The sequence below is a fragment of the Cicer arietinum genome, chromosome 5 (assembly GCF_000331145.2).
Source record: "Cicer arietinum cultivar CDC Frontier isolate Library 1 chromosome 5, Cicar.CDCFrontier_v2.0, whole genome shotgun sequence".
Classification (NCBI taxonomy): domain Eukaryota; kingdom Viridiplantae; phylum Streptophyta; class Magnoliopsida; order Fabales; family Fabaceae; genus Cicer; species Cicer arietinum.
In genome coordinates this window covers 23223821-23237865 of record NC_021164.2, presented here as the reverse complement: position 1 = coordinate 23237865, position 14045 = coordinate 23223821, and the positions used below count along the sequence as shown (strand labels likewise).

The window sequence follows — 14045 nt, the reverse complement described above, 5'->3', positions numbered from 1 at the left end:
TACCATTCTATTTTAATTTATTTTACTTTTACTTATTTATATAATTTTATTATCTTTTTCATCTAATTTTCGTCTTTTAATAAAAAGGGATATATACATATATATTAGACCTTTTTTTTTTTTTTTTTTTTCTTAGGTCTGAAAATAAAAGAAGAATAATTCAAAACTTTTCATTTTGTATAAAAAAACGAAAAATTGGTATAAAATTGATTTTCTTGTTCTTTTTGGAGTTATCTAATCAGATATTTTTTTCAATTAATTAAGGAAGTTTGTAATAGAAAAAAGTCAATCTTATTGATTTTCGTTAATTACCGATAATAGAAAAAAAATAAGGAAGTTTTAATTAATTTATCATAATCAGTAATAACAACATATTTTTTTTAAAAAGATTTTAATAGAAAAAAAAATTATTTTTTATTTAACCTAATAAGTAATATTCACGTAAGTAAATATAATATATAAAAGATGAGCTATCCTATGGAGCTACCTATAAGGAGCTCCAAGAATACTTTGAAATAGTTCAACTAAAATATATTGTTTAAGATAGAATGAATTATCCCCTTCTTTGTCTTAAGTGTGTCCTTTTATAATCATCTATTCTTACTTAATGGGGCCTTCTTTGAACGTTAAAACCCATTAAGTTACACCTCTGAGATCCACACTACACGTACATACGAGTACTACAAAACGTGGAGTTGTTTGCTTCTTCACCATGCAACTTGTTTGTACAAGAGACGTGAAGCTGGACCACACTTGGACAATAACTTAGTGTTGAATTAACGTGTGTAGTTGAACCGAGGGTGAGATTGATACATTTGATCAAGGTAGAACTCAACATAACTTAAATGGTGGAGTTAAGCTAGACTAAGTTGAATGGTTGAGTTGAGCTAGGTTGAGTTGGATGGTGGAGTTAAGTTAGGTTGAGCTGGATGGTGGAGATAGCTAGGTTGAGCTGTATCATTATGCAAACACAAGATACAATAGGTGAGATATCATATGGAGTCAACAAGGGAGGAATCCAAGAATACTCTAAAATGGCTAAGGGAGAATACATTCTTCACACTAGCAAATGATCTACCTTATCTCTTCCTGAGTGTTTTTCATATATAGTCTTCACTCTTTGACCTAATGAGCCTTCCTTTGGAGTCCAAGCCCATTAGATTTAGTTTATGAGATCTATAATACTTGTCATGTGTGTATTTGGATGTCTCATTCTCACCCAACTCATTTGTACCAAGCGCATAAAGCTACAACACGCGCAACTCACGTCACTTATCTATGTAGGACGTGTGGCAGGCCGTGAGGCATTTCCATCAAGGACTATAACTTTCACCCAGGAAACAACTTACCACAATTAATTAAAGTTGAGGTCGATTGTGAAGTTGGGCTGAAGGGTTGGCTTGAGTTAGACAAAGTTGAATGATGGAGTTGAGCTAGACTAAGTTCAATGGTGGAGTTGAGCTAGGCTGAACTAAATGGTTGAGCTGGTGTTGAGTAGGACATGGATGGTTAAGCTGCAATAGAATGGGCCATGTGGTATGGTTATCCATACCAGTCCACCAAGCGTCAATCCTTTTAATACGTAAACCTTTGTTCTCCATTAGGTCAGCCAATACTAGTCCACAACCCACAAAGCGTCAAGCATGGTAAGACCGATATTTCGTCAAGCTTGGTACAACGTAGACATTTGTTCTTCATCTGATTGGCATGTACCAGTCCACTGTCCACCAAGCGTTAAGTCTATTAAGGCGTAGACGTTTGTGCTATATCAGGTAAGCCTATACTAGTCCATGTCCATAAGTACTTGGCTTATGATTCCTCTCCACTACCTTTTTTGCCTTTGTAATTTTGTCCCTTTTTTTTAATTCTTACTTTCTGAGCCATAATTATTCAAAAGCCCGCATAGTTGATCTACACCTACGAATGCCCTTAACATCGAGGCGTACTTGGATCGTCTTCCTTTGTAGAGGCATGTTGGGATCACGTATAGCACTAGCACTAAGGCTAATTCTGCATCATCTTATTCTCTCTCCACATTTGGGCTTCATAATTAGTTACTGCAAAGGCCACATCTTGTCATTTCCAAACCAGTATTCATCACCAAAATGACCAAACTTTTCACATTTGCAGCATTGCACCTTTCTTTTCTCAAAGCCCTTTGATCGTTCTTTTGTTTTGCCAGGTTCTCCTCTGACCCCCCTTTTATTTAAGGATTCAGTCATGTCAACACATTTCTTTGATTTGCCTTTTCCACCTTTCATGTATTTCTTCTTTTGATGATTTTTCTTGCTTATTTGAGTTGCCAAAGCATGTTTAGTGGTTTTCTCTACATTTCTCTCATTCAATTGTAATTCTCTTGCCTCCAATGAACTATGCAGTTATTTCAAACTCATGGTTGAAATGTCATTTGATTCTTTAATTGCACACACAATATAGTCTAATCAAGGATGTAATTATCTGAATGTTCTAATAACTTCTTGCCACACTTAGCCATTAATTTGTTGATACTCCCCATCCCATGAAGAATTCTACAACCTTTTTTTTCTCTTCCATCTCTAGCGGAGTTTGAATTTTCACTTTCATAATTTTGGTTCTCCTTTGTAACATTTCTCCCAGATGTCTCATGCTTGTTTTGCAGCGGTAGCTGCAAATATCTTGTAAAAATTAGCTACATTAAGACATTGATGAAGAATGAACATGACTTTGCAATCTTTCTTCTTATTCTCCTTGTACGCAATTTTCTAAGCATCAATCACATCTTCACTCAGTTTAGAACAACCTTCAAAAATGATCTTCAAAACATCTTGAAAACCAATAAACACATGAGCTTGAACACGTCGTTTATCTCAGTTCTTACCATCAAAATATAGAAGTTGTGCATAAAATTTTCATTCAAATTCATCCTCACTTCATTTGTGTTTAATTTCTCATTTTACTCATGAGTTTCTTTTTTTTTCCTGAAAATATCTCTTTGAATAAACCAAGCTCTAAATACCAAAGTTGTTGGAACTAGGGGTGGGCAAAGTTCAGTTCTGAACTAGTACCATTTGAAAATTGAACCGAACCGATTTTCAGTTTGCAAAAACTGGACCGAACTGATTTTCAGTTCAAAAAATCGAACCGAATTGGTTTATAAACTAGTGAACCGGTTTATTTTTGAACCGAACCTGAACTGGTTTTTAAATCAAATTTTACATAATTACTCCTAATTACTTCTAAAACAAATTCGGTTCTAGTTTTTTCGAATTAAAAACCAGTTCGATTTAGTTTTTTAAACTGGAAACCGGTTCAGTTCGTTTTTTTAAACTGAAAATTGGTTCGGTTCGATTCTAGTTTTAAAAAAACCAATTCGAAAACAATTTGGTTCTCAATTTTTATAAATCAATTCAATTTAAAAACAGTTCAATTCAGATCAATTCTGCAATTTAATTTAATTTTTAGTTTTTTTGAACACCCCTAATTAGAACACTTTCACACACAAAAAACTTGTTAGAGAAGACATAATTGAGAAGAGAAACTTGTTAGAGAAGACGTAATCCAAAAATTAGAGTTGCAAGAATGGTCTAAATGGGACATAGCTCACCCAAGAGTAAGATCGTAAGCCTAAAAAAAATAAAAATAAAAATTACTTAGTAAAAAAGTCACACGTGCACATATGCTTTGAGTTTGTGACATTATATATGTTATTATTTTTAAAACTAAAATTAATAAAATCTTATTTAAAATAAATATTATTTTAATTAAGATTAATAGATTGATTTTCTAATCGATTAAAAATATTAATGAAATCAATTGTAATAATTTAAGAAATGATTTTTCATTCTAAAACGTTTGAAAAATAAAATGTAAACAAAAATATAATAATTTATTAAAATAATTTTATTTTAAACTTAAAAAAAAAAAAAAAAGCCTCATCTTGACATTGTATATTTTTGCACTTAATAATTAAGTCTAAAAACATTTTTTTAGCCACACTTTCATTTACATACAATTTTAATTCCTATTTTAAATTTAAAAATATAATCATCTGATTTTTAACATTCTAAATAAATCCTATTGATTTTTAAAATTAAGTTTAATTTGTATGCACCGTCAATGTAATAAATTTTATACAATTATAAAATTATGATCAATTATATCAGTGATTTAATAAATTGTTATAACAAAAATCAAATATTACTAATGATCCAACAATTATAATTAATTGACAGTATAAAAACTTTTTTCACTAATCATCTATATAAATAAAATTCTTTAAAACTTTTCAAAAACTCTCCATTACTAAATTTACTACAATATAATATGAAAATATAATGATATTAAAAACCAATTCGAAAACAATTTGGTTCTCAATTTTTATAAATCAATTCAATTTAAAAACAGTTCAATTCAGATCAATTCTGCAATTTAATTTAATTTTTAGTTTTTTTGAACACCCCTAATTAGAACACTTTCACACACAAAAAACTTGTTAGAGAAGACATAATTGAGAAGAGAAACTTGTTAGAGAAGACGTAATCCAAAAATTAGAGTTGCAAGAATGGTCTAAATGGGACATAGCTCACCCAAGAGTAAGATCGTAAGCCTAAAAAAAATAAAAATAAAAATTACTTAGTAAAAAAGTCACACGTGCACATATGCTTTGAGTTTGTGACATTATATATGTTATTATTTTTAAAACTAAAATTAATAAAATCTTATTTAAAATAAATATTATTTTAATTAAGATTAATAGATTGATTTTCTAATCGATTAAAAATATTAATGAAATCAATTGTAATAATTTAAGAAATGATTTTTCATTCTAAAACGTTTGAAAAATAAAATGTAAACAAAAATATAATAATTTATTAAAATAATTTTATTTTAAACTTAAAAAAAAAAAAAAAGCCTCATCTTGACATTGTATATTTTTGCACTTAATAATTAAGTCTAAAAACATTTTTTTAGCCACACTTTCATTTACATACAATTTTAATTCCTATTTTAAATTTAAAAATATAATCATCTGATTTTTAACATTCTAAATAAATCCTATTGATTTTTAAAATTAAGTTTAATTTGTATGCACCGTCAATGTAATAAATTTTATACAATTATAAAATTATGATCAATTATATCAGTGATTTAATAAATTGTTATAACAAAAATCAAATATTACTAATGATCCAACAATTATAATTAATTGACAGTATAAAAACTTTTTTCACTAATCATCTATATAAATAAAATTCTTTAAAACTTTTCAAAAACTCTCCATTACTAAATTTACTACAATATAATATGAAAATATAATGATATTATTAAGCTGAAAAAAAAAAGTTATAAAACCATTACAATATATATCCATTTAAAATCCTTTCAAATTATCTTATCAACAATCTCCCTCTATTTTTAACCGTCTCCAACCAACTACTCTCTCTCTCTCCTCTCAAAATGGCTATGGCTTCCTTCTCCAACATTTCTTCAACACACTTATTCTCACACCACCATCAAACTCAAACCAACTTCTACACTCATTCCTCTTTACAAACTTTCACCATCACAACCCACCATGGAATTTTCACATTCTTCTCTTCCAAGCTTAATCATTACTCTCCCCCCACTCATTTGCTCCGTTCTCCGGTTTCCGCCACTTTCTCATCCGGAAATAGCGGTGGGTTTTCGGGGAACGGAGGTGGCGGCGGCGGCGAGGGTGGGGGCGGTGAAGAGGAAGAAAGGGACAGAAATTGGGAAGAGGCAATGGTGGCTATGGCGGAGGCCAGAAGGTCGCTGGAGAGTTTTCCGGCGGATTTGGCGGTTGCTGTTAAGGCGGGACGGGTGCCGGGTTCGATAGTGCGGAGGTTTTTTGAGTTGGAGGAATCAGTTGTGTTTAGGTGGTTGTTAAAATTTGGAGGGTTTAAGGAAAGATTGTTGGCTGATGATTTGTTTTTGTCCAAGCTTGTTATGGAATGTGTTGTTGTCATCTTCACCAAGGTTTATTTCCATTATTACAATTACAATTTCATACATTGTGTGATCAATGTTAATGTTTTTTTTGCCAATTCCCATGTTTATATCCTATTGAAATTATGTTGATATGTCCGGTAAGTACAACTCAGATGACACTTTTAGGAACATTTGATATGATGGGGTGCGGGTTCAAATATAGGATACCCCTCTTTCTCCACATTAAATGTGTGTAAGTTTCGCTGTTAGGCTCTTTAGAAAAAAGCTTATGTTGCTATCATTGTGTTCTTTAATTATATTATTATGAGTGGAATTAAGATTAAGATTGTTTCTTGTTAAATTGGAATGTCAAATGGAAGATGACTTGCTCAAAACCGTTGTTGTCAAATATCGGTCATGTGGCACCAATTCGATTGGAGCGGCAGATTTTTGGACAACAGCCATGGTCAATTTGCGAAAATTTGCGAAAAATGACGGTGCAATTGCATTTTATGACTGATATAGTAGCTTAAAATGGCGGATTTTTGGCCTTCTGCCATGGTCTGCTAGCTGCAGTCGATAACAGTGCTCAAAACCAAGAAAACTAGAGATATAAGTTTCTTAGAATATAAGATATATATGTGATAAGAATAGAATCTGCATTTTTTTTGTGCTTAGATATTGACCACTAGCTTGGCTATAGAGCTCCACCAGCTCCAAATTCTTTTTTTGATGCCTTTGTAAAACACTAAAGCATCATTGGCATATGACGCATGACTAAGAGTGGTGAAATATTTAAAACTTGTAGTTGGCTTCATAGTACTACATTCCACTAGCATTTCGGCTAAGAACATCTTCTGCACTGTAAAATAAAAGGGGGGGAAAGAGGGTCATCTTGCCTCACTCTATTTATAGAAAAATAAGTTGGCGGATCTATCCCTTTTGGTTTGATGAGTTTGAGATGACAACATAGTTGGAATTTATCTGTATAATGATGTTTTTGCATACCATTCTTTGCTTAATATTGTTTCTTGTTCGTGATATTTTCTTGAAAATTAGCCATGAAAACAAAAGAATGGTGACAATTGATTTTATTAGCATAATTGAATTATCATTACAGTTCTGCTTCAAGCAAGTTATTTTCTGGTGAAATGTGTTAGAGATTGATTGTTAAATTTGACTTAATTTCATCTCCAAAAACTTTAAAATGACATTTAGGTAAGTTCTTTCTAATATCAAGTTATTTGGATTGACAGTTTGTAATTAGATTCAGTCACAAACCAATGCTGATTTATGAATGTGAACTAATGGGTTGTTTTATTTTAAATCTTGTTACAGTTTTTCAAATCATCCTGATTCTTCTTTCATCTAATGGTGCTCCAGGTTATAATAGATCAGGTATTCCAATTGATATCTTGTGTGCTTTCAGGCTGCTGCCGAATTCAAGCGGCGTAAAGAAAATTTCACAAAGGAGATGGATTTTGTTGTTGCTAATGTGGTATGCTTATCAATAAGATATATTCTTCGTCTTTCTTTTAGTTATCAAACATAGGAGTTTGACAACTTTTTCCAGCTTATCACTTTCCGAATCAAGGTTCATTATGTTATTACTTATTAGGATGATCAAAATATTTGAAAATCTCTCTTTAACTTGCTGACTCCGGATTTTCACTTGGATCACACAAGAGCATAGTTCTAAAAATTTGTGGTCTGAAATTGCAATTGATGCCGCATTTTTCCTCAATATCATGGTTCACAGTGTAACTGCCATAACTGCAGTTTAGAACCATGCAGAGAGAATATATAGTTATTTCATATATATTTATGATTTGTACATGAACATTTGTGATAGGGCTGCAAATGTTGCTTTTTGTATTAAATCAAAATAGGATACAAGGGCATATGCCATTTTCAGGAAATTCTACTGCCAACTGCATGTAACTTATGCTAGTTGGTCAAATTTCAAAATTAGCATGAATTGAACTGACCAGTTCAAGTGCTTAGTAATTTGGAGGTGTTTAATAATTTGATATTAGTCATTTACCTAGATAGTTCAACCTGACATCTGCATGATTCTCCCTCTTCCTTCCAAAATGAAATTGATAAATAAATCTTGATTTACATATTTATATAGCTTATACTAATGACTGATACATTTATTGAAGAACAAGGTACATAGCTTGCACAAAGTTCTCATTTAAGTAGGATTAATTTTGGTAAGCTTCTTATGCACAGTAGCATTTGTTAATGGACTTCTACAAAGCACAAACACATACACCAACACATAATTGAATGTAACTACATATGTCAGCGTCATGTTATGTCAAACACTAAACAGACCTTCAATTTGAAGTGTCGATGCTACATAGATGAATTTGTTTCCTTAAGTGGTAGCATGCATTATTGTAAGTGACACTATGTGAGCCACAAAGACCCTTCATTTATCCTTTTTCATTTCTATAATCTGCTTGATGTCACATTTTCCACTTTGTTTTGATCATATTTGCTTTAACTTCTTGTACTCTTAATCAGTTTGTTAATTTATCTTAGGTAACAGGCATTGTGACAGGTTTTGTACTTGTGTGGGTTCCTGCTCCCACTGTTTCTCTTAAACCTCCTCTTGCAGTTAGTGCTGGACTGATTGCCAAATTCTTCTATGGCTGTCCTGAAAATGCTTTTCAGGTTAAGACTCTTTACATTTTTGAATGTCGTTTTTTTCATTCAGTATAAAGCTTTTTTTTTTTTATACTTCTGATAAGGAATTTTTAACTGTAATGTAGTTAATCTTGTCAATTGCAGATCGTAAAATATAGCAGTTTGTTCAAATTTCATTATGCTACAGTGCTATAGTTATGTAATAGCGGCTTTTTGACAACACTTTGTAATAAATAGCATATCACGGGGCAATAGAGATTTGTTCAAATTTCTCTATGCTATAGCTTTATAGCGCCACTATATCGGCTATTTGACAACACTAGATATAGTTGATATATGGGACTATTTGGATTGACTTATTTGAACTTATCTACTGATAAAAACACTTGTGAGAGTGTTTTAGAGAGAGCTTATAGCAACAGATTATGATATGTCCATAAGTTGTTTTCAGTTTATTTTAATATAAACTCTCTAGGTTAGCTTATGAAAACAACTTATAACTTATATACAAACAATTTGACTTTATTTTATCTTTTGTTACAGAAAAAACTTAATTATACATAAGCACTTATACTATAAGCGTTTAATTAAGTTGTTTATCCAAACAAATCAGATGTTAATAAATTTTCATTTTCTCAACAGGTGGCTTTGGCAGGAACATCATACACACTTCTACAAAGAATAGGAGCTATAGTGGTATGTGTTGGGTCATTTAAACCAAGTCAAATAGTTATTTCCATATAAGTAAGGGTCATCTCCATCTCTCATATGCAGCGTAATGGAGCAAAGCTATTCGTAGTTGGAACCGGTGCTTCACTGGTAAACCAGCACCTTACTTTCTTTACAAAATTACCTTTTTAGTCTGTTCTAACTTTTTGGTTGATTCTTAAAAAAATTATCTGCTGCTGTGACATTTGTTCATGATTCTTGCATATTGAATTCCATTCATCTTCATTAAAATACATTGAAAGAGAAACTACTAGTTTATGTGGTATTTATTCTATCATTTTCATTCTTATAATTAGACTGAGTTTTTAATGGTTATATAGAATACAGGTAAAGCTATCATTTTAATCAAAAATTGACTAACTATTATACCATGCTTCACTTTGCTTCTTAGTGTCTAGTATAACTTTTTATAGATGCTTGTATTAAGATTATGTAGCTGGGTTAGTTTAGATATGTCATGTCCTTGAGATGTCAGTTCAGTGGTAAGACCTTGATTTCGTAACCTCAAGAAATGGAGTTCAAATCTCACTAGAGACAGTTGCATGTAGCCATTAGTGTCACTGTTAAAAATAATATGTTTTTCAGTTCAGATATGGCATCAATTTCCATAGAGAACATATGATGCAGACATGTATATTTTCCCAAGAAGAAAGTGTCTTCTATTAAACTTAATCCACAACACAAGTAGCGCATAAGTCATTACACTTTTCCTTCTTGGCTTAGACCCTGTGTGGATACCCGACTTAATTAAACTTTTAGAGTATAAGCGCTTATTATATAAGTGCTTTTATATAAACTATTTTTATAACAAATTATAAGCATGTCATAAACTGTTTCAATAAGCTATCCCAAACTGTCTTATAAATGCTTATGCCAGTAGATACGCTCAAATAAGTGAATCCAAATAAGTTCAAATACTCTATTTAATGGATGAATCGCCATCAACATCTAAAATTATAATATATATATATATATATATATAATTGGATCTCGATCACTATATATAAATATATAATATATATATATATATATATATATATATATATATATATATATATATATATATATATGGAAAAACATTCCAAGCATATCATGCGGTGAACTTCAATGTGCTGCAATAACCAAGTAAGTTGACGTAGGATTTATCTTGTGTTCTATGTCCATAACTTCAACATAAATACTAGAGTTTTTGTATAAAATTCAAAACAAATTATAGAATCAATGAATTTGTAACATGAGTGGTTGCAATTCTTTTTTCAGGTTGGTATAAGTATAACAAATGCATTGATAAATGCACAGAAGGCTATAAACAAAGCATTATCTGTTGAGAATTTACCTGTTATATCAACAAGTGTAGCATATGGTATTTACATGGTAGTAGTTAGCAACCTCAGGTATTCCATTGTTCTTAAACAAAGTACTATGAATATTCTTTAAAGTTTATCATTTATACACATCAAATATTCTTGTGCATATATATATACTTATTCAAACTGTTGAGGGGTACGTCTTGAGGATATATAGCTAGTGTTTTAAGGATCAAGATTGCATGCAGTCCTACAATTGAGAGTTTTTTGGCCGTCTGATCGAGATCGGAAACCCAAAAAACTCTGATCGCAAGACTGCATGCAATTCGAATCTGTATTTTAACCTAGCAGAGGTTTTGATTGGAAGTTAAGAATTGAGATCGGATTCCATTATGTAAGACTACTTTTAGATAGAAAAAAGTGATTGAGGCTAATTTTCATTTTGTAAATATGTTTTTGGTCTTACAAATGTACTACATTTTGTTTTTCTTCTGTGTAAAAAATATTTATTTTTACTCTTTATAAATACATCATTTTTTTTTATCCTAATTATTTTGTTTTAATCTCATAAATATTTATTTATGTTTAAATTGAACCTTGTAATATGTAAAGTATTTTATTTTAGTTCCATAAACATAGACTACACAAGAACTAAAATAAATATTACACATATTTCAAAGGCCAATTTCAACATGAACAAATTTTATAAACTATAAAAAAATAACAAGGATCAAAAGCAAATAGTGGTATCTTTGCAAGGAATAAAAACAAAGAAAAAAATTTATATGTACTAAAAGCAAAAAATTGTATATTCACAAGGACAAAAAACATACCTAAGCCTTTTCAATTTTGCTATGAAGATAATAGAAAATAATCAATGCATCAAATCTCTTGCAAAGAAGAAAAAGACAATGATACATTCTCTGCATGTCATAAAAAAAAAAGAATCTATTCAAAGATTATTGATACAATTTCTATGTTATACTTTTTTATACATTTCTCCCATCAATGATTTCTATGAAGAATTATAATAGTCTATGTGATCAGGTACCAAGTACTTGCAGGAATTATTGAGCAACGGATTCTTGAACCGTTGCTACGTCGAAACAAGCTTATACTAACTGCAGCATATTTCACTGTTAGAACTGCCAATACTTATTGGGGATCACTATTGTAAGATTATTTATTTAGTTCAATTAATATTTATGAACTAAAGTTCATTAAATTCTTGTCATTTCTCATTATTTGGTACATATTTTTGCATAGGTGGGTGGATTTTGCTAGATGGGTTGGAGTCCAGAAGATAAAGAGTTAATCATTATTATACATCACAGTGTGTGTGTATATATATATATATAGTCATGAGTTCAATTGATCAAAGTATGAGTATATTTGTGTGAATGATTGGTTCTTAAATTTGTTCCCTTGCATATATTGTTTCTGAAAAAAATGCTGATTTGTGTGTGGCATAGTCACCATCTTGTATAGTTGACCACAACACATGGCAATACCAATGGTGATTAGTACAAGTTTCCTCATAAAGTTGAGTCTCTAAGTTTATTATACAATTATGGCAATTACTTGCAAATGTTTACTTTGTTTGGTAAAATCAAATTCCATGATATGTAACTCATTAACAACATCAGTTCAATACATATTCCATGATACTTGCAATTGTTTACTTTGTTTGGAACAATGTGTGTAAGACTTGAGTCTTCTCTTTGTTGAGGTCAATCTCCTGAAGAAAATATTTATTTATATTTCTTTTTCTCGTGTATCTAAGAATAAGAATAGTTGGCCCACGTTTTAGCTAAGGAGATCTACTTATTCTTTGTTCATATTTGATTGGAGGAAACCTCTTTTAATTTGGAGCTAATTGTTGTAATTTGTAAAGGAGTCTTCTCCTGTTTTTATTTTTTTATTTTTTTTCTTTTTTAATGACGGAAGCCTCTCCTTCTCTTCTTTCTTAATAAATGATGCATTTTTAAAAATAATAATAATAAATATATATATTTTTCTTTATAGTTGAGGATTGATGATTATAATTCACCTATGTTATTATGAGAAATATTTTGTTTTACATATAAATAACTTTTATTCAAATACAAGAATAGTACAAACAAACTTATCATGAGTTAGAATATTCTTTATTCATATTTTGATATTAAAACTAATTAAAAAGGTAAAAAAACATGTCAATAATATACGTAAAAATTTCATAAGTCAATGAAAAAAAATCAAACCAAAATCTTAATTCTAACAATCAAACTAATTTCTTTCACACATGGTCGATTGTCAAAAATAATGCAAAATCCACATTGTTAAATTCAATTAATCTTCGAGAAAAAAAAATATTTGTTGGTGTTCGTTCTTTGACATGGTCAATACAACCACATGTTGACAAGTCATATATAAGGCTAAGAGAATGATGAATTTGGTAATAGCATTTGTAAGCCCCTTACTTAAAGTATGGTACCAACATAACCAATTTGTTGCATTGTGAACACTGCACTTAGACGATGACTAACAAATAAATATCGCATTCAGACGACAAAATCAAAAATAAAACACAAAAAAAAATTATATCTATGTTAAAACTCACTTATTTTAAAATGAAGGAATAAAAAAACTTGATAAGGTGATTCTATACTAAAAAGTAATCCTAAATCACCCTCAAATAGATAAAGAAGAAAAAAACATAAAAAAAAAATTAAAAATAAAAAATTGTTAGAAAAGAGAGATAGCGGCAACTAAATTATAGTTGTAAGTCAATAAATAATAGATAAATAAAAATAATAATAATAATAATAATTATTATTATTATTTATTATTATTATTATTATTATTATTATTATTATTATTATTATTATTATTATTATTATTATTATTATTATTATTGTTATTATTATTATTATTATTATTATTATTATTATTACAACAATGAGTTGGATTTGTGAGTTCAAAATGTCAAATTTGCTACCTAAATCAAACATTATTAGATTTAAACGGGTTGGTTTGGATTGGATACAAACTTTAAAAAAATGGGGTCAAAATGTGGGTTGAGGTCAAAAAATTTATGTTGCAGTAAACACAACAATTTAAAATCTTTCATCTTTCATCTCTCTCTCTCTTGAATCAAATATATCTATATGTCTTCTCCCCTTCCCCCCATTAAAATCTCACTCCTCCCCTCACCTCTATTAAACCAAACGGACCCTTACAATTTTTTTACTAATATTTTTGTTATAGCTAAATTACAATTTGTCTTTTATGTTTGTCAAATTCCGGGATAAGCCATTTTATGTTTTTTCTTTCCAACTAGTCTTTTAAGTGGAATCTCATTTGCGACGTTAGTCTTTATGTTATTGTCTGTTTGTAGAAATGTCATTTGCTGTTAGTTTCGTTAAAAAAATGTCATATGGCCAT

At 30.0% G+C, this 14045-nt stretch overlaps 1 protein-coding gene across 1 annotated transcript; it reads left to right on the top strand.

The window, feature by feature from the left end:
* The first annotated feature begins 5372 nt into the window (after positions 1-5372).
* On the top strand, positions 5373-12286 carry LOC101505551 (protein RETICULATA-RELATED 4, chloroplastic-like). Its single transcript, XM_004499877.4, has 8 exons — positions 5373-5976; positions 7358-7426; positions 8479-8610; positions 9226-9279; positions 9358-9402; positions 10573-10706; positions 11667-11792; positions 11886-12286. Exons 1-8 carry the CDS (start codon positions 5437-5439, stop codon positions 11932-11934), a joined length of 1149 nt encoding a protein of 382 aa, XP_004499934.1. The 5' UTR covers positions 5373-5436; the 3' UTR covers positions 11935-12286.
* The last annotated feature ends 1759 nt before the right edge of the window (positions 12287-14045 follow it).